Consider the following 23,932-nt stretch of genomic DNA (forward strand, 5'->3'; position numbering starts at 1 on the left):
GCCCTTGGCCTTCATGATGACAATATTGGGACAAAACCTGTAGATCTTGCCAAAGATTATAGCAGTGGTTGGACTGATAGCCATCCAGCCTCACCAGTCTCTGCTGGCTCTCTTCATTCTGTCTCTACAGAGGGATTTGGATCATTGGAAGCCATTGCCCCCAATAGCCATCTTGCCATCTTACAATTATTTACCTGGCAGAGCCTCAGCATGAGAACTGTGCTTCAGCTATGGCAGTGCTTCAGTTCTCTCAAATTTTGCCAAGAATAATCCCTTGCAGAGAGGCAGAGCTCTCTGTCTCTTTTCTTTGTATTGCTAAGGAAGTCTAAAAGTAGTTTTGATCCCTTTCGATTCTTGTCCAACAAGATCTAGAATTGAGTTATTCTGAGATAATACTTTATTAGTATGGTAAGTTCTGAAACAGCATCCTGCTTCACTGAAACATGCAGGCTTGCAATAATTGGCATGGAAAAACTGGGATCCTGAGAAATTTCTGATACATCCTGTTTTATTCCCAGGAGGAGACAGTCTTTTCTTCAACTGAAAATGCTCTTTGAACATTACTTAGTATTCACCAACAGGGCTTTCAAATCTTTACTCCTGTTTTAACCCATGTTAACTAATGTGATTATAAATTTTATTTCAAATAAAACATAAATGCTTAATACAGCTGGTAACAAACATGAACATAGTTTGTATAACTCAATCTACAGGTATCTGTTTAAAGTGGCAAAATCATAGGTCATACTCATTTACATCAAAAGGGCTTCCTGGAATACTTTATAACCAGCTACTGGTTACCTGTTTCATACAAATTGGATGGAAGGGCTGATGAACTGTGGTTTATAGTGTACTTTATTTCAAAATCTGATAGAATAAATATATGGCTCAGGAGGATTATACAAGTGATGAAATGTAGGTAACATTTAACCTTTCTCTTGCACTAGAAAAAAATAATGCCTCTTCCATGTAATCTGTTGCTGAAAACTTCTCTTAAAAACCCATGAGTTTTACAATAATAGAAGACAAGTTGACTGTTGAATAGCTTCATTGCCAGCTTTGACTTCTATTGATAGCATGTGAGTTCCTGTGTTTTAAATGTCAATTCTTGTTTAATAAAAGAAATTCTATATTAATATCTTTCAAGTGTCAAAAATAAGTATATTGATTCGCAGAAGTGATGAATATTAATAGAGCTTAACTGAAATAGATAGAAATGTCTTTCATCTGTTTTTCTGGGGCAGGAATGAAATTACTGCCTAATTTAACATATTGAACCTCCTCTTAATAAGGTTTTGAATGTGAAGTACTTCCTGTGTTGTACCAGAGACCTCCTGGAACCATCCAACACTAAAGAGATGATAATAGAACAGATGCAGGTGATGAATTCGAGGAATTGTTCATAAACTTACAACCTAAGAGCAGTTTCCTGTTAAGTAAAAAAATTATTTAATATTTCAGGCAGCACTGCTCTGCCTAAAAAGAACATGGTGTATGACCTCAGCATCTGCATCATCTTGTAGTTGGGTAAACACTGAAATGTCTGAATGAAAGCCTTTTAAAGTAAGTAATTTTTTTTGGCATATTGATGTTATAGGGCACATTCCTTTAAACAGTGGAAATGTTCAGACAATGAAGGGAATGATCCTCTAAACCACTTACCTCTTACAAAGCCTGAGCCAAAATCAGGTCCTGTCTGTCTCAATGCATTAGTACCTGTCTATTAGTGCATTTTTTTCTGACTAAAGTGCCCTTGCATAATACATCTCTCTAAGGATATGCATAATTATACTCAGATTGCTCAGTTAAACACAAGTGTCATGTGATGTTATACATGGAAATTTTCTGACATACTGCTGGATAACACTGAAAATGTGTCCTCACTGGGCATCATTGAACAGTCTACTTTGACTCCGGTGCCTCAGGGTTATATTTGCACAGTATACCTTGCTGCTAATTCCAGTATCATCAGAAAATTTAACAGAATGATAATTTAATCTGGTTTGTGAAGTTGAGTTCTTACAGTAGATACACAGTAAGTTCTACTAATGATCTATTATTGGATAATAACTGCACTTGCATAACTGATAACTGTCTTCATAGCTGGTGGTCTCGAGACTTCCAGGGACTAGATTTCTTAAAATTATTCCTGGAATTTTTTGTTTGCTTGTATCTGAAGGTGGCCTACAAGGATGCTGGAGAGGGACTCTTCATCAGGGACTGTAGCAATAGGACAAGGGGTAATGGCATCAAACTGAAACAGGGGAAGTTCAGGTTAGATATAAGGAAGGAGTTCTTTACTGTGAGGGGGGTGAGGTGCAGGAACAGGTTGCCCAGAGAAGTGGTAAATGCTCCATCCCTGGCAGTGTTCAAGGCGAGGTTGGACAGAGCCTTGGGTGACATGGTCTACTGTGAGGCATCCCTGCCCATGGCAGTGGGCTGGAATTGATGATCTTAAGGTTCCTTCCAACTCTTAACTATTCTATGAATCTATGATTCCTTGATTTATTACATTCTGCATGTAATTGTGAATTTAACTTTGAAAAAAAATTGATTATAGAAAGCATTTATTTTGTGCTTAACAGACTTCCTTTTGAATGCCTCTTTAACGTGCTTATAATTTTTCAGAGAAGTACAGAATTATCTCACTATTTCAGCAGAATTTTTTCATTCTATGTTTCAGTTCTATGTTGATGTATTGATAAACCTAAGCAAAGTAGGTCTGGGGGGGATCTTTGCACCTGATAAGAGTAAAATCCAGGCCATTCCTATTGTAGGACTGAGAACAAATGGCCTGCGCTTAGTATTCATATCTGTGCTCCCGATTGCTTTGACCAAACTGGGAGTAAGACAACAGTGCATAGAGCAGAGGTCATCCTTAAACTCCGTAATTGCACATGAAACACAGAACTGTAGTTGTGGGGGACTCATTGCTGTGAAGTACCTGGCATGAAGAATTAGCCAGAAGTAAGCAGAGCAAGTGTTTATTATTCTGATACCCCTGAACAAAGTTTTTACTCTCTATATCTGCATTAGCCAAAAGAAATAGTGAAACATTTTCAGATAAGAGGGAACACATTTAGTCATCTGTTCTCATCTCCTGCAGACTACAGTTTGCCATAGGACCTTCATTACCTAATTCCTAGTCCAGTGGTTGGAGCTGGAAGTAGAATTAGGGAAAACATGCAGACTTGTTTCAGAGATTTCCAGTAATGACTAATTGCTGTCTCTGTTTAAAAGAGAAAATCTAGTATGTATTTTCAAGTTCTGTCATTACATGAATAAAGGTTTAATGCATTTTTTTATTGTAAAACTTTTCCATAGCAGCTACAGGAAGAATTAATATTTGGAAAAATGTCCTCTTATTTTTAGAAACATAGAGTTTGACAGGTCTTTTGAAGTCTTTTGGAAAGACTTACTAAGTGATTGCTTTTTGCTTTATCTTCTTTTGTCACTGGTCGTTCTTCGTTACTGGCAGCTATGAGGAAAATCAGCACCTTGTGATCACCATTACAAATGGCTAAAAATTCAATGACCTTCTCTAAACCTGTTATCATCAAATTCAATGGTAGAGTGGACAAGCAGGGATAACATGAATACTAACACACATTAACTTTTACATGCACTGCGGTTTAGTATGAAATCATTGTAGATAGTTGTGTTTGTCAGTGACTGCACATGTGGTAACCTGCATCTGTTTGCTCTGGGTGCTCAGATATACATGGAGCAAATACTGTGTTAAACATTAATATCTGAAGGCTGAGTTAAAGCTACCTGCTTGGTTTGTTTTGTAAGAGAGAGTATTTATTTGCACAGTCTTAAAAAGCAGTAAATTGAATGAATGCAATTGTTACCAGTTTTTAAATCTCTATCTCTATATCTTGTTGTGCAGACTTCTGGTTATGTTAAAGTGACTTTCTGGCTTTAGGCTGTTCCAAAATACACAGCCCTCATTTTGTGGCTCAATTTAGGTTTCTATAACCTCCAGTTTACATTAGGACAAGAGTATTATTCTGTCCTAGCTTATCCTCTCTGTAGTTTTTTTACCAGATGTGTTTCTAAACAAGCTTAATAGATAGGCTTTTCCTTCTATTCCCGTATTTGTCATGCCTTTGACTAAACTTGTGTCAGCATTTGTGAGCTTCTTTGAAACAACAGCCCCTGTGAATATGGTCAATACAAACTCACTTCTAGAGATTTCAGTTTTCACTTATTATTGCCTTTCTTGTTTGTATCTGTATGTGTCACTGAGCTTGCTGACGTATATGACTACCTGAAAAAAATAGAGGATGCCCACTGTAAGTGCAAACTCTTACAGTTGTTTGTTACTACCCCAAGAAATACAGCCTCAAAATATAGATCTTTCAGGCCTGGCAGTGTGGAGCTTTTACTGAGTAGTAACTACATGACTCCTTTTTTGGAGGTGACTTTAGAGCTGGGTGGTTTCTATTAATTACTGTAGATGTATGTATATATGCATATACAGATGGAAATTGAAAATTATAGATACTCCTCAAATGGGATATGAACTTATTCATCTATGTGTTATTTGCAGAACAGTGCTAGAGTCATTACCTCTGAGTATCTGCTTTTCACAATTTGCTATTTCAGGTTTGGGGTTGATTGAGTTCAGTCACATGGTAATTGTATTCATATTCTGTTTCCAGAACAGATGATTCCCAAAATGACAAAGGTCTGAAAAGCAGTCTCACAAAGAGATGAAAATATATAGCCCTATAAGTGCTGGTAATTCCTGTGGTATCTGCAGATATTTGGAGAATTAAAATAGCTTCTAAATTCATAGGAATCAAAAAAAAAAAAAAGTGAATGCTATTGATGTGAATTTGCATGTTACTTGAATAAATTATCATATTTTTCATGGCATTCATTCAGCTATCCAACTCTAGTCTATATATGTAGACTTGGCATTAAATACAAGCTACCCATGAGTGCTTTAACCTGGAAGAAAACAAAGTTGCCAAAAGCAATTTTTTCGGCCTATATATATCATAATGTATGTTTAGCTGTTCCTCAGATTAATTCTTACATAATTTGTAGCATGAACAGAGAAATCTATGTCAAGAGAAACTAACAAGGTGAAGGTTATTGTAGACAAAAAGCTCACACTTACTGGTGCCAAAAAAGTCTTGTATTAATCAAATACATCATGCTTAGCATCCTAAGAGATTCTACCTTCCCATAGTGAAGGGGGAAAAAAGAAGATGTCTTTATTATCAGATGAATGAACTCAAGTTACAGTGAAGCTCATTGTAAAACTGAATCCTTCTCTATTTTTAACAAAACCCACTGAGTTGTTTAATGAAGCAGTGTCCAGTGAATCCACAGCAAATAGAAGGCCATAAAGCTAGGATTAGGTTGCATGTTCTTTTTAAGGAATTCAGTGAGCTCAACTACATGTATTTAACAAAATGAAGCTTGGTAATGGGGTGCTTATTTTTGGAAAAGCAATGGAGAAGTCACAAAACCCATAAAAATTGTAATTTCCCAATTTTTTAAGGTAATTAAGAGGTGTCACACACATGTATTGTAAAAACGATATTGAATTTAATGAATAATAAAATACCATATACATTTTTATACTGTGTTAAAGAAACCATTTCCAAGATTGTGTGTAGATCTTTTCGTGCTTGAAATTGAGCACATATTCTAGAATAGGTATTAAAACACCCCATAAGAGCCATTCAAGAGCTAACAAAATTGCTGTGACATGAAAATAAAGGAGCTCAGGGTATTTTGGTTTTATTTATGCAGAAGATGGATAAGATACAACTTGATCACAGTTTCAAAGCAGGAAATTTCTGCTGGGAGGAAGTTATTTAATTTAGCACATAAAGGCATAATGAGATCCAAAGGCTTGAAACTGAAGCTAAATGTATTGATTCTACATATAGCATGACATTCGTAATAGTGAGGAAAAGTGAACACTGGAGCAATATGCTTCAGAAATCACGAAGATAGAGTATCTCATGGAAAGTATCTCATGGAAAGAGAGAAAAACTCTGTTTGAAGCCCACTTGAGGTACAAATCCTAGGACTGTGCCATTTATTTGTACCAAAATATACACTCTCCTTATTAGACAGAAAATAAACATACATGATACTTACAGAAATTCCATGAAGGAACTGCGAAACTTTATTCCAGGAGCTGAAAGTAGCTATGTTCAGAACTACAAATCTAGTTGATAAAGGTGATGTTTTCATGATGGTCATGTTTTGACAAAATCCATCCTGTGACACCGATACAACTGACTAACCTCTTAGTTGCTTTTGTCGTGTAGTGGTATGTTGGAATTCTTCAACCATTCTATTACTTAATTATTTGGCTAAATAATTGGTGGTTTTTCAGCTGATAAATCACTCAGTGGCATAGGTCTTCTACAAGAAGAGGCTGTTCTATATTCAAGTTACACACTAGATCAATTTTACCGTTGGTTTATGTAATGGAGTAACACCAGCCCACAAGCATCTGCTTTTAGGGTGCTGCATATTCCTACTCAAACTTGTACCTTTCAGTGCAGATCAGATGACAAGACTTCTTCAAGCAGCACCCCACAATTCCAAATGTTTTAAAGGGAAGGCTATAAATAGGGATCTATGTGTGTCTTTTAATAAAGCAGTGGATGTGAGACCCTGGTTTCTGCAGAATAATTATAACCCCTTAATTTAGTGCTCATTGCTGTACATAGATTGGTTTTAGTCATAGAAGAACTGAAGTGGTTGCAAAATACATAGCTGGGTGTAATTTTCTTCTGTGGGAGAATTTCGATTTTGAAAAAGATGCCATATATAATTTAACAGTTTTTATTTGACAGGGGTTGTTTGTTAGCTGCTTGGCATGCTTTGGCAGGAGGTCCTTTATGATGCTAAGGCTTCAGTTCCTGTGCCTTGGAAGGAGGAGCAAATAAGACTGCAGTCCTTGTTACTGCAAAAAGATTTAATCTGAAAATAAAGAATGAAGAAAAACATGTCTTACCTCTGGACCTTGTGGTCCTACTGCAGGAAACACTGGTTTCAACTCTAGTCAGTTCTAACGTATCTGCACTTTCGATTCTCAGCTAACATACAAGACTTTCAAGTCTTCGTATTCCATTAGTACTAACATCTGAGAAGAATGAGACACATCAGATCTGTATGTATCACTTAGTAAAAATGAGTTATGGAAGTTGTGGCATGCTGTGGAAAGTTTGGTGATAGATCAGGCTTATGAGAAGCATTGCCCATTGATACCTCTCCTGTGTATGCAATCATTCACTGGTAACTTTGTTTTCCAGTAAAACATACCCATATATGCATGTGCTCTGACACCAGGCATTCAAGATGAGTGTGGATATGACATGAGAATATCAGATATATACTAACTGATCTTTGTACAAGTGACCAAAAGGATTTGCAAGAAAGATAGGAATCAGGTTGTAATGTTGGGAAATGGAAATTACCTTTAACTTGTGATGCAGTGGCCCAAGACATGAGACTGTGAATTCTTTATACATACCATATTATATAGAAACCTTCATCTGGGAAGCTGGATTCAGGTTTTTTTCCCCAAAAAAGAATGATAAGTTTTTGAATAACACGATGATGAAATACTCTGTGAAAAACTGTTGCATACAAGTGAATAGAGAGCAAAATACCCTATTTCATATATATGAATATTAAAACCAGGATTAAACATTTTTTTCAGGAAGAATATTTTTCCATTACATTGTTACTGCTGTCACAATTCCACTGCTCAATGCATGTAATTCTTGTTCTACTTGTTTCACTCTAAATCCCCATAGATAATCCTGACTTAGTTTTCACCTTTTTCCCTTTTATGTATAAATTAGGATAATCTGGCATGTCTGTAAAAGCCTCTGGGAGATCCAACATACTGATGAGAGAGAGAAGATGGTGGCTGGTTTTTATCCTTGAAACCCATGATGCTTCTGTGTTAGTCCCCCCTTTTAATATCTTCAGGGATATTCCACTCTCCCTGATAGAGGAGTCATTATTTAACAGAAATACTCCAACCAAAAGTAAAAGAATAAATTCAGTCAGAAGCCTGACTGTAGCTACTTCTGCTCTATGTCCTGGTAGAGTTCTCTGGTATGAAAAGATTTAATGAGGTAAGGTTGCACTCCTCCATGCTTGGCAGCAAAGCACAGAATTTGCAGAAGATGGACTAAAGTGCCAAGAGCATGTGCCCAGTCATAATATCTCTTCAGCTACTTCTGCTGAAAGGACTTCACTGCAGCTCCCAGAATGCTTGAAAACCATCAGTCAGTAAGAAAGCTGCTATTTAAGCACGAGTCCTTATTTCAGGGCAATTGGCCAGACTGACTCAGACGGCAAAATTTCTCTCTTATTTTACTAATTTGTGAAGTATTTCAGGCTGAACACTCATACAAATAAATGTGAATTACTGGAGAGTGCTTTCTTTGTGATACACTGAATGAAATCATGTACTTTGTTAGGATATTTCCTAGAAAACTGATTTAGCATGATACTTATGCTGAAGGGCGACAGCAGCTTAATCAGGGCAATACTAGTGTAATTTTCATTAAGGACAGTCATTAGCTAGTATCATGTATTTATACTGAATATAAAGCTTAAGTTAAAGGGAAAGCACTTATCTGTTAAAACTTTCTCTCCGTTTGAAATCCCTGTTGGGTTGAGTCTTGCTTCCTCTCACTTTACAACAAGTAGTGGGGAACTATATAAAACAAGTGCCACAGAGCAGTCATTCAGAATGGACCAGAGGATTACCAGCAGCCCTTAAAAAGTATCCTAGATTTTATTGTCCATTTTAAACAGGTTGTTTAAATGATGCACAGGTTTTTCTTATTTTATAGGTTATGATTGCATTCAGGACCATGTTTTGGAAACAAGTTGCAAACAGTTACTTCAGGTGTTTTTCTGCCTTGCAGTCCTATAATGTAGTTATGATGTTTTATACACAGCTTTTCATCTGGAAATACCGGTGCACTGAGATCACTCTCAAAGGAAATATTGTATTCTCTTGTAAAATACTATCTCCACCTTGCAAATAGGGAAATGAAAGCACAGGGACGAAAAGGTACATTTTTTCACCCTGAGGTTATCCAGGCGAGTGTTGGCAACATCAGGAGTAGAGCTCAAGTCTGTCAAGGTCGGTGGTCTCCATTAAACTGCTTGTTTAACAAGTGGAAAAGCAATTGCATAATACTTTAAGATTTTAACCCTCAGATTTGCTAATCCTTGGACTCTGCTTCCCTGAGGCCAATTTTAGAATAGTTTACTGCAAGTCTTCAACTGTGAAAGGGTAAGTAAAGTTTCTGACATTTGCCTGCAGTATAGGTGCTCAGTTGGCATTTTTGTGTTCAGGAATTTACAATATGATGTGTTCAGTTCTGGGCCCCTCACTACAAGAGAGACATTGAGGTGCTGGAGCAGGTCCAGAGAAGGGCAACGGAGCTGGTGCAGGCCCTGGCGCACAAGTGTGATGAGGAACAGCTGAGGGACCTGGGGGGGGTTTAGTCTGGAGAAGAGAAGGCTCAGGAGGGACCTTATCGCTCTCTACAACTGCCTGAAAGGACGTTGTACTGAGGTGGGGTCAATCTCTTCTCCCAGGGAGCAAGTGACAGGCCAAGAGGAAACGGCCTCAAACTGCACCAGGGGAGGATTAGATTTGAGATTAGGAACAATTTTTCCACTCAAAGGGTGCTCAGGCATTGGAACAGGCTGCCCAGGGCAGTGCTGGAGTCACCGTTCCTGGAGGTATTTAAAAGTTGTGCAGATGCAGCGCCTAGGGAATCATGGTTTAGTCGTGGTTTATGGTTGGACACAATGATCTTAAATCTCTTTTCCAACCTAAGGAATTCTATGATTCCGTGATTATATATAACATGTAGATAGGGCTTTATGTTGTAAAATCTTGTTTCTGATCATAATCTTGATGTTTGAATACATAAGGTATTTCACACGTGTTTGTTAATAACATATTTCTTATTCCTCTCTTCTTTTGTTTTACTTTTTATCCTTGATAATTTCCTGCAACAGCAGTTTCTTGTTAAAGGCTCTGAGCCAGATGGGAAAGGGCCCATGTGAGTTAGGGAGATGGCAATTCAGCATGGAGAGAAAAAGACCCAAAGAGAAGAGAGGGAAGACTGCATTCACGATATAGCTACGTTAATTCCAAGTGAACTAGCTGGGTTGCCAGAAGCAGTGTAAGTGGTTTGACTTAAACTGTGGATTGGACTAGGTAATGTAGTTCATAGCTAGACTTGGGTAACTCTGCGTTTCACTGCACTGTACTTCTGTTGATGAGACAGAGCAATAGTTACAGGTGAGCTTTTGTTTAAGTGTGAAATGATTCACTCTAAATAGTGTTCTGTCAGATTTTAAAAGGAAGCCTTCTACAGAACTGTTATTATTAATTTAATGTCTTGTTAAGTACAAATCTGATACATTTAGGTGTATATGAACCAATAATGTGTAAAAATATATTTAAGATGTATCCTGCTGAATTTTTGTGTTAATTCATATACCTTATTTCACAGGCAAAAAAAAACAACCAGGGAAGAAGGGATCACTCACAATTGCATGTGTTTCAGCCTGCTGATGTTGGTACTTCCATTAGAACAGTTGCAAGTCAGCATGACTCCTTTTGTTTTACAGAAAGCAAGAAGAATTGAGGTTAATTAGAGTTTAATTGGTAGTTCTTTCTCCCCAGCGCCCCCCTTTATGCCTGGTGATAACAGGAATCTTAGAGTCCTTGACTGTGATGCCAACAGATTGGGCAGGCCTGGTGTTGATTGCTACTGTCAGCATGAAAGTGGTGCTGCAGTTCTGCAGCTCCAGTTCTTAATCAATGAGGTAAGGACATATTCAGATTCTTCTGTATGAATTTAGTTCAATAAGTCAATTCATGTATTGTAATTTAGTGATACAACTTTCACATTGACAAATTGTGCCAATGAATACATGGCATACCTCCAGAGGGCATTCACCTTGCAGCCTTTTAGAAGATTATTTATGGCACTGCATGCAGGGGAAAGTATTACCTTCATATACATCAGTATGAAGTACTGAACAAAAGGCAGTTAATATAAGAATGTGTGCATGTAGATGTAAAATCCATTAAATTACAAAATATGCTGCACAGTCCTGATTCAAATAGAAATTAATAAATGAGATGAATCTTTCTATGGAAATATATTGATGGTTATTGGCTGAAAACTCAATATTTGGGGATATGTTACTACTTGAAACAAGGGGTCATCAATCAAACCAGCATGCTTAGTCTTTGCAAATGGTTTGTCAAAATCACGTTTAGACAACACGAAGAAACAGTGACAGGTTATAGTGTGTTCTGTGCAGAAGATGTCTAGAGATGGTAATAGTCAAGAGACTTTCTGGAGCATATAAACTTGTTCTGTTTTTTTCCTAGAACCTCTCAGCTTGTCCAGACTATAAGCTAGTTGTAGTTCAGTTTTAATTCATTTTTCTCCCATAATATAAGGAAAGAGTTTTGACAGTTTTAAGTCCTCTTTCTAAGCATGGACATCTTGGAGCTTCTCAATGAAAGAGTTTTAGTTTTGCAGTTTTTTAAACCTGAGAATTTTTTTTTCATCCCCTTGTTTGGAGAAACTGCCTGAACCACAGAAACTGAGGAGGTGGAACTGAAACTTCAGAAAGAATCAGTCCAGTGGAATTCTCTAGAGGAAGGCAGGGATGAAAACAGGGAGGCCAAGGTTTGCATTGTTTTCGTTCTTTTTATTAGGTGATGACTAGTACCCCTAATACGTAAGATTAATTTGATTTCTGTGGTGGAGATTCTCTCTGACACTGGTCCAAACCCTTTGAGAGATGAGAATTAAAGCACGGATTATACTGAGTTAGAGAAGTCTCACCTGCATATGTCAACACTGAAAAGAACAGTTCCTAGGATTAGGAAGGAAATTCAAGATGCAAAAAGAGAAGTTTGTCAGTCAGTCATAGTTGATATGAACTGATCTTTTCATCTCCATGCTCACGCTTCCTCAGCATACAGCATTGCCTTCTGTTTTGGCAATATCTAGTTCTTCTCTGTGATAATAATACACAGGGATGGATCTTTTGTATTAGAACTGATCTGAGGTGTAAATGTAGTAAATCACTCTAGCAGCAGTAGGGAGCTTCCTCTGCAGTCAATTTTCATATGGCATCAGTATGTTCCATGGTGATAAGAAAGACAGCAGAAAGGAGTAACTTCACATCAAGCTGCCAGGCAGATAGAGGTCTGGACTTTGGATGGTGCCCATTTTGGGGGCACCAGAAGCAGAACCAGTCTTCAGAATATTTCTGATCTGTGATAAAGACTCTCCTTTTGTCTACATCTCTTAGTTTTGCCTAGGTCCTCTCCTCCTGCTACCTGTCCCTGTGTTCTTGCCTGCATCTTCTGAAGGTCATGTGGTCTTGCTAGGATTGCTAAACTGTGCTTGGCACCATCACTTGTGTGTCAGCATGTGCACTAATCCCTTTATCCTTTAGATATCCTTCACCCTCACCTTTTTAAGTAAATATTGTCTGTTCTCCATTTCTTTAATCTTTATGCTTATGTGGAAGTACATGAAAGTTCACATGTAACCTTGCTATAAAGCTTTAAATTGATGGAGTTTTGATTTAACTTTGGCTGATCTCGTACTCATTTAAAATATTTACATTTATCAGATCAATTCAAATTGACTATTATTTACAGTAGAATATTTTCTTTTTTCTAGAAGAAAGCAAACATTTTCCATAAACTGTATTTTTCTATGGGTAGATCATTACCAGTGAGCATCACTGAAGAATAAGGCAGGATCTGCAGAAAAGTAATATGTTGTGCTGTATTTTGTGTCTGCTCTAGGGTGCTTTGGTCAGTGCAAGTGCAGATGATGCACTTCATTTGTGGAATCTCCGACAGAAGCGACCAGCTCTCCTACATTCTCTGAAATTTAACAGGGAAAGGTAAGACTATCCAACAAAACAAATGGACTATTTTACTATTTTTTCAAAAACCAAGCTTGCTTTGTGGATTTCTGATGATAGACGCTTATTAGTTTGTCTTTCTAAAGGTAGGTATAGTTTTCCGTACCTTGAGTATTGTTCTCGTAGAACAAAGCCTCACTTTCTCTTCCTGCAGCCTTCTCAGAACTAGACAAATTCTGTCTGCTTTTTGTCAAAATGTTTTTCATCTTACCTTCTTTTTGCATTAACTGCTATGAAGAGTAGCGTGTGTGTTTTTCTTATTACCAGACACAAGGACTGTGATCTTTCAGCAGACCTGTTGTTCACTTCTAGCCAGAGTACCTCAGCTGGCTGTATCGGGGAAATTATTATTTTCGTTACCTTGAAAGGGTTTTAAATTGTAAAATACTGGAAGTTGGGCAGAAATAAATTGTCAATTTGGGAAACTGGCAAATGTCAAATGAATCAGAGACAGTTGCTCTAAATTCTAATCTATCAGTACCTAATTGTAGAAATCCCTACTGAAAATAGATTAAATGAGAGGTGGTGATTTTCAAACTCAAACAAAGCAGAGCACTTTAGTTTCTCTGGTCACCCAAGTAAAACCTGCTGCAATATTATGGAGCTTCAGTGTTACACTTCTATTAATAATAAGAAAAAGCTATGTGTTTCTATTAAAGAATTAGGTCAGCAGAGTAAGATTCTGTGCAGAAATGCAGCAGTTGTGAGTCCTTGAGCAACAGTTATTCTGTACTTCATCTTTGGGATGGACCTTTCTGAAGTTTGAATACATAGATATAATACATAGATGTAATACGTAATAGTATGGTTTTGACTGGAGGTTTCAGTGATACTGTCATTTTCTTAGATTGTACACTCAGTGTTTATTAAGGTGCAGCAAATTCTTTCAGATATTTATATATATATGCTTTTGCAGTGGTGAAAGGTATCAGTACTTTACCAGAGCTGCGAAGTAAACAAGGCTATTAAAGCTTTAGCTGCAGCAAATCTGAAAATTATTATGGAAGTAGACATTTTCTTTATTGTTTATTATTAAGATACATGTCATGCTTGCACTTAGATGTCACCAAGATGCAGGTTTTGTTGTGGGAAGAACTACATAATAATCTAGAAAATATACATCCTGATTCCAAACTATTATCACCTATATCAAAAGTATATGCAGTGTTTTGGAACTTTGTGAGGGAAGATGAAAAACTAAAATTATATGTCCATATGCTAGCTGCTTCTGAACAATAAATTATCATTTTACACATGCTGTAATACTTTAATCTTAGTATTCTCACCAGGCAGGTACATTATCTACAGCTTGTCATTGATAAATGTATCTTGTAGAATGTCTAGCCAGCAACCTGCCATACAACCTAAGGGATCAATACTTCTAAGAATTAAGCATCTGTTCAGCAGTTTGCTTGTCATTTCTCTTCAGAGACACTAGTGTGGTATCTTGGTCAGAATTTTGTCAGAATTTCTTGATATGTTAGTCACATTTAGGCATTGCTGAGAGCAACATTTGTGTCATCACATTTATCTAAATTTTCTTTTGCTCCTGACAGCCTAAAACGTTGGGGAAAATATTTGGAAGCAAGTTATTTGGTATACTGGAAACTGCATAAACCGAAATTTAGTATAATGACATTTTTGAACTGAGGTTTTCAGTCGGATCTGAGGATGGTATTTATTTGTAACAAATGCATAGCTAGCTATACTGCCTTTTATCAAAGTCTCAATGTAAGTAAATATAACTCTTAATAAGTTGTAAGTAAAAAAAAACAACTGTTTCATGCATATTTTAAGTAACTGTTACAATCACTGCCACTTAAATAACTTTTATTAGCATATCAAAGCCTATGAGGCAAATATCCTGATACACCTCTGTATAATGTTGTCAAAGCAGCAAGTCCAGTTTTAAATTAAAAAGGAGTTTTCAGTAAGTATGAAGAAATAACTTTTTAGGCAGTTCCTTTCTTCTCAGGGTTGTCTAGCACTGCCCTGTGTCTGGGGTTTTGTAGTCAGGCACTTGGCTCCAGAATGAAATCTCTTAATTTTTCATAGAATCATAGAATCACAGAATGGTTTGGGTTGGAAAAGACCTTAAGCTCATCCAGTTCCAACCCCTGCCATAGGCAGGGGCGCCCCACCGTAGACCCTTTCACCCCAGTCACAGTAGACCATGTCACCCAAGGCTCTGTCCAACCTGTCCTTGAACTAGTGCCAGGGATGGAGCATTTACCACTTCTCTGGGCAACCTGTTCCAGTGCCTCACCACCCTCACAGTAAAGAACTTCTTCCTTATATCTAACCTGAACTTCCCCTGTTTCAGTTTGATGCCATTACCCCTTGTCCTGTTGCTACAGTCCCTGATGAAGAGTCCCTCTCCAGCACCCTTGTAGTCCCCTTCAGACACTGGAAGCTGCTCTGAGGTCTCCATGCAGCTTCTCTTCTCCAGGCTGAACAGCCCCAACTTTCTCAGCCTGTCTCCATATGGGAGGTGCTCCAACCCTTGATCATCCTCGTGGCCTCCTCTGGACTTACTCCAACAGCTCCATGTCCTTCTTATGCTGGTGACACCAGAACTGCACACAGTGTTGCAAGTGGGGTCTCACCAGGGCAGGGCAGAGCAGAGGGGCAGGATCACCTCCTTCGACCTGCTGGTCATGCTGCTTTATTTCAATTCATCTAACTCTCAATTTTCTAAGCTTGATTACATATTTAGGATATGAAACTCAACATAAGCCTTTGGGCAAGTAGCAAAAAGTAGGGTTAAAGCCCTAATTCACCCTCTCATTAATTTGGAACATTTCTCTGTATATATGCCTAAGAGAGCTAAGTCTGAGAGTTTCCTCTTTTTTCTGAATATATTTCTTGCTAGAGCACAGAAGTTATAAATTATGTGATGCTCAGAGAAACAGCTAATAATGGTTGCCTTAGCTGTAAGAAATTTGAGGGAAAATGGATATATGGGGATTGGGGAGGCTGGTAGGATAAAAAATTAATTTTCTTCAAGAAATTCAAAGGTTTGTTCTTCTGAAAATTAAGTTTTCTTCAGTGTTGAACTGGTAATGTTTGTTTTTTTCTTTTATTTTAATCCTTTCTCAGGGGGAGATTAAAGGGAGGCAAGATTTATACTGAAGAGAGATGGTCTTTGGTCTTGTTTGAGGTTTGTGACACAATGAATGGATTGGTTTTGATATTTCTTAAATAGGGAGAAATGCGTGTTGGCAGACAAGAGGTTCGAAAATACTGATACATGTTTTCAGAAAACAGCTATTGAAGAAGGCCATACAGTTTTACACAGTCAAAGGCTGTATTAGTCCAAACTCTTGATTAATTTGACCTAAGTTAATCAGCTTTCATGTTGAATCATTTTATTCAGAGGTTTTAAAATGTTTGATGCATGAATGATACAGCTTTTAGATTCTGTTAGACGGATGAGTTCTGCTTAAGTCTTTGGCTATTACTCACTGCACCAGTCTTCACACAGTTGAACTGTTTAAATTGTGATTTGCTTCTGTTTCTTGACGTTTAAGATTGCAGGATGATGGACTAAAATCTGCTCTTAGCAGTATTTCTGTATATGTTTATTCAACTACTTGGATCAAATTTCACCAAGTGTATACATATATATATTCCTCCTTTCCTTTCCACAAAACTAAATTCCATGTTTGTCCTTTTCTTTAAATGTTAGTAACAACATCAGTGTAAAGAACTCTTCAATACAGCACGGTGGTTATCTTTCACTTATCATGTAGCATCCAGTATTAAGACACTGAATGGTTTAGGAATAATAATTCACTAAGAAAATGCACTTGCGTAGCCATTAAGTCATACTTTGCAACCTCTTCAGATATTTTTTTTCTTCTTGCAATCTGTTGTTAAACTGATGGTGCAACATTAGCAATATTAAGTTGTCTCTGATAATTCACTGCTCCTTTACAAAGTGCCTCTTTGGATCCTGTGTAGAAGGAACCCTGAAGAATGAGGCATAATGGCAAACATATTTTTGTTCTACAATGTAAGACTCTGGACTTCATAGAAAATTATATGGTTTTGACCGTTATCAAAATACAAGGTTATAATCTAAAATTTTTATTGCTGCAATTGGAACGGAATACAATGCATTAAGAACCTTAAAGAAAATTTAAATGTAAGCAATGTGTTTCACTGCTCAGCCCTGTACCAAGAGCTGTAATGATAACACAGTTACTCAAAGAGATGCTTGACAGTAGCATATGACTGATAATACATGATTTGCCATTCCATTTACGAGTGGAAGAGACAGGTAGAATTTTTTTACCTCTGCAAAGTCTTTACAAGAATCACTTCCATATTTTTGAAGGTTAACATTATGGTGATATTCCTTATGTTAGTTCCTGCTTTTATAATGTTGTACGAGATGACATATTCATCTTCAGTAGACATTTTAGGCAAAATAAATAACTCAGTTACTGGAACTGTCTATGTCTGATGCAAAGAACAACTGAAAACTATTATAGGCCTTAGTTATTTTTAATATAGTCAGAGCAGACTTCAGCAAGTATAGATTTAATTATACAACAGTTTACATAGCTTTTCCATTTAAGATTAATGCAACTGGGACAGGAAAAACCAGCAAGGATTACAGTGTGAAATCCAGGTCCTTTAGGCCTGCGTGCACTAGTTTCCTAGGAACACAGGTCACGTCCTAATATTCAGAAGCTGAACTAATTTAATTGTTGACTGACACAGGGAATAGCCCTCCTCTTTTTCCTCTTCTAGCCAGTGCTGACTGGTGTGTTACAAGTGAGCCAGCAGCACTCAGCAGTTTATACACTAACTTACACTCAGCGTACATGAAAACAGTTCTTTTGGGTCTTTAAATACATCTGCACACCCTGTGCACTAATGCCATGACGATACTGTAAGTGCCGTTCTGCAGGGGTATCACCAAAGACTGCATAACTGGCTTTGGGGCTCTGATCTGTAATACGTTCTTTAGTATTAAGGGTATCTTGGCTTGAAGGAAGGGGAGCCCTTTAAGTAGGAGACTTTTAGATCAGTTCTCAGTTAGCTGTAGCTTACTGTTAATTAGAAAGCTACTACATTTGAGATTTTGCAGTGGTTGAACAAGATAATCAAAAGTATTACTGCAGTGCTTGGAATCAAAGACAAAAACCAGGTGTTTTTTGGTCTGGTGACTTCTGTGTTGTTCTATGTTCATTCTTGCTGTATCTTTGCAGGGTTTTGTGTCCTGTCTCATTAAGAGTTCACCTCATCAAAATGACAGCAAGAGGCTATTGAGTGAATGACAGAGACTGGCTGTGCAGTCTCAGCAGTACCTGTATCTGTTTGCTTGTGTGTTAGGGACTTGTGAGTTACTATCTGTCTTGTGAGTTAGATTATCTGTCTCATTGGCTGTTCAAGGATCTGAATTCCTGTGATACCTTGCCTGCTCATAAATGAGCCTCCTGGTTAATGCTGTATGACTGCAAACTCTGTTTATGTACTTTCTGACTTGCAGTCACAGATCTGTCATCAAGCGTGAAAGTAGCTACTAGGTTCAGTGCAGTTGCACAGCCACAAAACTGTATGATTACATGGTGTGGTACAGCATTTAGCTGTTCCAAAGAACCACAGAATTCAAACATAAAGCAATCTTTCACCAAGCAATCCTGCCACAGTTTATGGAAAATATTTAAACTTTCTCAGATTGATAATGGCAAAACCTGAGGAAGGCGAAAGAAGCCATGCTGCTGTTTGACATTCACTTCCACATCTTGAGGAAGTTCTCACAGAACTTGCTTCTGCAGATGTATTAAGGTTTTTTTTTTGCCTTATGAAGTGTGTATTGAAGTGTGAAGGCAGCACAGACCTGAAATGCATAAATAAATATTAAATATGTGTGGCATGGTCTTGCATCAGCATGTGTCACTTTTGAAAGTATGATGCTCGGGCATTTCAGTAACCAGTTTGCTCGGTTTTGTTGGGATGGAGTTGATTTTCTTCAGAATAGCTAGTGTGAGGCTGCATTTTGGATTTGTGCTGAAAACTGTGTTGATAACAGTGTCGGTAACACAGTGATGTTTTAGTAACTGCTGAGCAGTGCTTACACAGAGCCAAGGCCATCTCTGCCTCTCGCTCTGCCCCACCAGCAAGTGATTGGGGGTGCACAAGGAGTTGAGAGGGGACACAGCAGTGACAGCTGACCCCAGCTGACCCCAACTAACCAAAGGGATATTCCAAACCACATGGCATCATGCTCAGCATATAAAGCTCAGGAAGAACAAGGAAGGAAGGGGAGGGAGTGGCATTTGGGGTGATGGCATTTGTCTTCCCAAGAAACTGTTCTGCATGCTGGAGCCCTGCTGTCCTGGAGGTGGCTGAACACCCGCCTGCCCGTGGGAAGCAGTGAATGAATTCATTGGTTTGCTTTGCTTGTGTGCACAGCTTTTGTTTTACCTATTAAATGGTCTTTAGCTCAACCCCCCAGTTTTCTCATGTTTAACCTTCTGATTCTCTCCCCTATCCTGACAGGGGCAGTGAGCAAGTGGCTGTATGGTGCTCAGTTGCCAACAGGGGTTAAACCACAACAGCAATTAATGTTGTTCATGTGCAGTTATTGAACTTGGAAAGATTCCTGAAGCTCACAAAGAACATGTCTGCTCTATAGGGCTGTGCCTTAGCACTGCAGGGCAGGAAAGTGAACTTTGTCAAATGTCACTTCAGAAATACCAAAGACTGGATAAAAAGTTTGTCCAGTGAGACTGACCCAGATCATGTTTATGTCATTACCACATACATCTACCTTCTCTGTTAAAAAAATAAAATCACATTTAAAAAATCACATTACATTCTTATTTTTGGTCTTACAGCATGTTATAGAAAATTTCATTGGATGTATGACCTGTAGGATTGATGAGGACCATAAGCTCATCCTGGAAAGGTCGTATGCAACTTAGTTGAAATGATGAACATGTTGGATATAAAAGGAAGTCAAGCACAAGCATTTTTGTTTTTTTTTCTTTAACACACATTAGCTAAACACTCAACAAAGAGCAAAATTATAAGACATGGATTAGCTTGTTGATAGCAAGAGTCAGCAGGTTTGATTTGATGGATTGATGCGATTATGCAATTCCACTAAAGTAGAATCAAAACTCACATGATGCCTCAGATTTCTTTTTAATGGGTGTTAAATATGAGAGTCTTCTAGTGGAGTGGATCTGAAGGGACCTTCTTGTTTTAGTTCCCTGCAGTTGCAGACCAGCCAACTCCTGTACCTCCTTTTGCATAATGAAGCAGCAGAGTATGTTTTGTATCAAGAGATACTGGTCCCTTATGATCCCAGTGAGAAAGGCACTTGGTCTCTGTAAGTTATTGCTCAAAACGTTGTTTATTAAAGCCAACACTGTGAAGAACGAGAGAATAATATATAGTCTTACATTCCTGTAGATGCTGGGAATCCTGAGTTGTGCACCATCAAACAGCCTCCAGTCAGCAGGTTGTGCAGGCCCCAGCCATAGTTAGGGTTACCCCATCTTGGTCATTCAAGTTATTACAAGATTTTGTAATAAGAAAAAAACTGTGTTCATTATTTCAGCTATCAAGCAGAGCAGAAAAGCCATTCACACTGAAAATTCCTTCTGCACCATTAGAGAAAGGCAAGGCCATGCAGGTGGTGCAGTCACCAAGTGGGAACTGCCTGCAGGCTTCTCTGTTGCAGCAAACTGATTCATTTGTCCTGCAGCCAAGGGGTATGTGCAGCACAGCCCAGCCTGAATGCCGTGATCTACGCGCAGCCCAGCACCACACAGGCTTGTGCCTACTCAGGTTAGCTGCTGGGTGGATCACTGACTCCACACACAGTGGTCTCCCAGCCAGGATCATGACACTATAAAACAACTATTCAAGCTTAAATCCACTCTTCCTCCTGTTAGGGAAAATTGCTCCATGCTAATTTCATCCTTCTGATGGCAAGAAACCTTCCAGCTTCAAGACTAGATTTAACTTTATGGCTCTGTTATTCTCGTTTACTATGATATTCTGGTATCTGCATTGTCATGCATTTTAAATATCTTGTCTCTCCTTTGCAGTTGAACAACTCATTCATATCCATTCACAACCCGCTTTTTTCTTTTCTTCTTTTCTTTCCCCCCATACAAAAATCAAGATTATATGTTTTCCTTTCTAAATTTGTGTCTTCATTCCTTTTTCGTTTCTTTGGCCTTTCTTCTCACATCAGTACTCTCTGAGCTAATGATTAGACAAGGAATATGTTCTATATAGGGTCCCATCTGTGTTGTAGAGATTGCCATTATTATCATTTTCTTTTTTAATCTCTGCAGGAATATGTTTACTGATGCATCCCATAATAACACCTTACTTTACATGGTTTCATCCTATCACTGCTTGTGGTCTTGCTGAGAGTGACTAATACACCCATTACACTTCTTCACTGACGTATATCTAGCTGGCAGGGAGTGCTGCTTTTCAGTGCAAGCCTGTAGGAGTGGAAGCAGAGCAAGACAAGCGAAATTGGAATTATCTTTTCCCATTGCTTCTGTATCATGAGTTCCAAGCAGAAGTTCTTACTTTCTAAAGTCTGAGGCCTTGCCCTTTGCATTTTAAATTTCATTCTATTTCTTCCACTCTACTTGTGCAGATTGTCTTTCCTTTGTCATACTGCGTCCCTAAGATGGTCTCTTAGTATCAAGATCGCAAAGGAAATTACAAGATCAGCTGTAAAACTAATAATTGAGAATCCCTCAAATATTCAGAAAAATATTTCCTTTTTCAGTAAAATCAAGTGGGAAATAGACATTAAAATAGAATGTTATAGCAGCAGTTTTTATAAATGGTATAGTTAATGTTGACGTATGCTGGATTTCCTACCATCGGAATGTTCTGGAGTAGCCTACCTTTGGTAGACCTAGCTTCCCTATTTTACTATAACTTCAAAATGTGCCCTTTTGAAATGGAAAAACCTTGGTTAGCATGTATTTTTAAGTATATTTGGGCAAGTAGTAATAATATTATGGTGTCGTGGTTTAAGCCCAGCCGGCAACTTGGAACCACGCAGCCGCTCGCTCACTCCCCCCCTTTTCCTTCCTCCCTCCGCTCCCGGAGGGATGGGGAGGAGAATCGGAGGAATGTAACTCCCACGGGTTGAGATAACAGCACTCCAGTAACTAAGGTATAATACAAACCACTGCTGCTACCAATAATAATGATAAGAGGAATAACAAGGGGAGAGGACACAACCACTCACCACCCGCCGACCGATACCCAGCCCGACCCAAGCAGCGATCTGGGCCTTCCGGGTAACTCCCCCCAGTTGATATACTGGGCATGACGTGCTGTGGTATGGAATAGCCCTTTGGCCAGTTTGGGTCAGGTGTCCTGTCTCTGCTTCCTCCTGGCTTCCCCCCCTCCCTGGCAGAGCATGAGACTGAGAAAGTCCTTGGTCAGAGTCAACATTACTGAGCAACAACTAAAAACATCGGTGTTATCAGCGTTGTTCCCAGACTGAAAGTCAAAAACACAGCACTGCACCAGCTACTAAGAAGGAGAAAAAATGACTGCTATAGCTGAACCCAGGACATACGGTCACAAAATTAGAGATGACAATGTGGCTTAACTTTATTTCTCTTGGGTTTAATTTTTTTATTCTTACCTTCTTGGGTAATTGTAATGCAATCTGAGTTGGTGCCGCTGCAGAGAAAGCGCTGCAAGAATTTAAGCTGGCTAATTTAAAACTAGGTTGGCTTCTCTATGATTAAATTACCCCAGGGTAGATGTCAACTTTTATTGATCTATTGACTATTTACAAGAGAAATCAGTTGGTTGCCATTTCCAGGAATATCAAGACCATTCAGTTGTGAGCAATACTTTTCTAATCTGTACATGATGCAATAAACTCTCTTTTAATGACAGAAATTCTGGTCATATTTTTCATTCTAGAATATTAAAAATATCTCTGTTTATATCCAGATCCAGCCTTGAATTTAAGAATCTCTAATCTCTTTTTAATGGTGACTTTCACGGTTGTTCTCCAAAGTAGTTTTTAGTCCACCTGGATTCTGCCAATATTATTATTTATGGTTTTGTTTCAATTAAAAATGTCCTTAAGTGGTTGTGCCACAGTATCTGCTTATATACCTGTTTGCAAAACAACCTCTCTGAAGGCAAATAGAGCTGTTTAAGATATTTAAGGTCTATTTTTACACAGCTCTGTGCATAAAGGTTCTATTTCCATAATGAGACTTTAAAATATGCAATAATAACAATGGCACGGTATATAGTCATTTTATTTTTAATAAGCACTCAGAAAAGTCTCAAAACAGCAAATACAGTTGCTATGTTACATTGGTTACATATGTATCTTTATTTAAAAAGCATGCATACAGGATTTAAAAACGTTACAAAGTATTATGAATAATTTGGCAAGTGTTTTTCTATTTTCACACTTATCAATAAATTACAAATCAGTTCATGTTTTCTTCACAGCAGTGCATTAAAAGCCCGTTAACAGAAAGTGGCTCATATGCTATATATGGATTGCGCTTAGATATAACAGCTGTATTTAATAGCACAAGAACCAAAAACCCTGAAAGATTACTTACAACCCATCACTTCTACTTTCCCCCTATTGCTAAAACTGTACTGGATAGCCTCTTCTCCCACCAGCCCGTCCCTGAGCTATTAATTTGACTTTATTTAAAGCTTTTTACATAAAATATGTTGGCAAATACATAAAAGAGTCTGAGGTTTGATCTGAGACTGTGGAAAGCAGATCAAATGAAGGATTTTAAACAAGAACTTCCTGAACTCTAAAGCATCAGAACACTGTTTCTAGCTGGTCTTAGGCCAGATGTGACTAGAAATACAGCAGCTCAATGTTTGAAAAGTGAAACCTACTTTCAGCAGCTAATGAAATAACTTCATAAATTTGCCTTATGTATAT

At 38.1% G+C, this 23,932-nt stretch overlaps 1 protein-coding gene across 1 annotated transcript in view; it reads left to right on the plus strand.

Moving 5' to 3' along the window:
* Positions 1-10,095: 10,095 nt before the first annotated feature.
* Positions 10,096-23,932, plus strand: part of LOC104409015 (syntaxin-binding protein 5-like) — a gene marked incomplete at its 3' end in the record, with an annotated part of 77,735 nt that continues 63,898 nt past the window's right edge. Inside the window, exons 1-3 of the mRNA XM_010018786.1 lie at positions 10,096-10,205; positions 10,773-10,854; positions 12,869-12,969. Of these exons, the coding sequence (XP_010017088.1) occupies positions 10,096-10,205; positions 10,773-10,854; positions 12,869-12,969 (293 nt within the window). The remainder of the gene's footprint in view (positions 10,206-10,772; positions 10,855-12,868; positions 12,970-23,932) is intronic.

This window comes from Nestor notabilis, unplaced genomic scaffold (genome assembly GCF_000696875.1).
Source record: "Nestor notabilis isolate BGI_N333 unplaced genomic scaffold, ASM69687v1 scaffold1390, whole genome shotgun sequence".
NCBI classification, from domain to species: Eukaryota; Metazoa; Chordata; class Aves; order Psittaciformes; family Psittacidae; genus Nestor; species Nestor notabilis.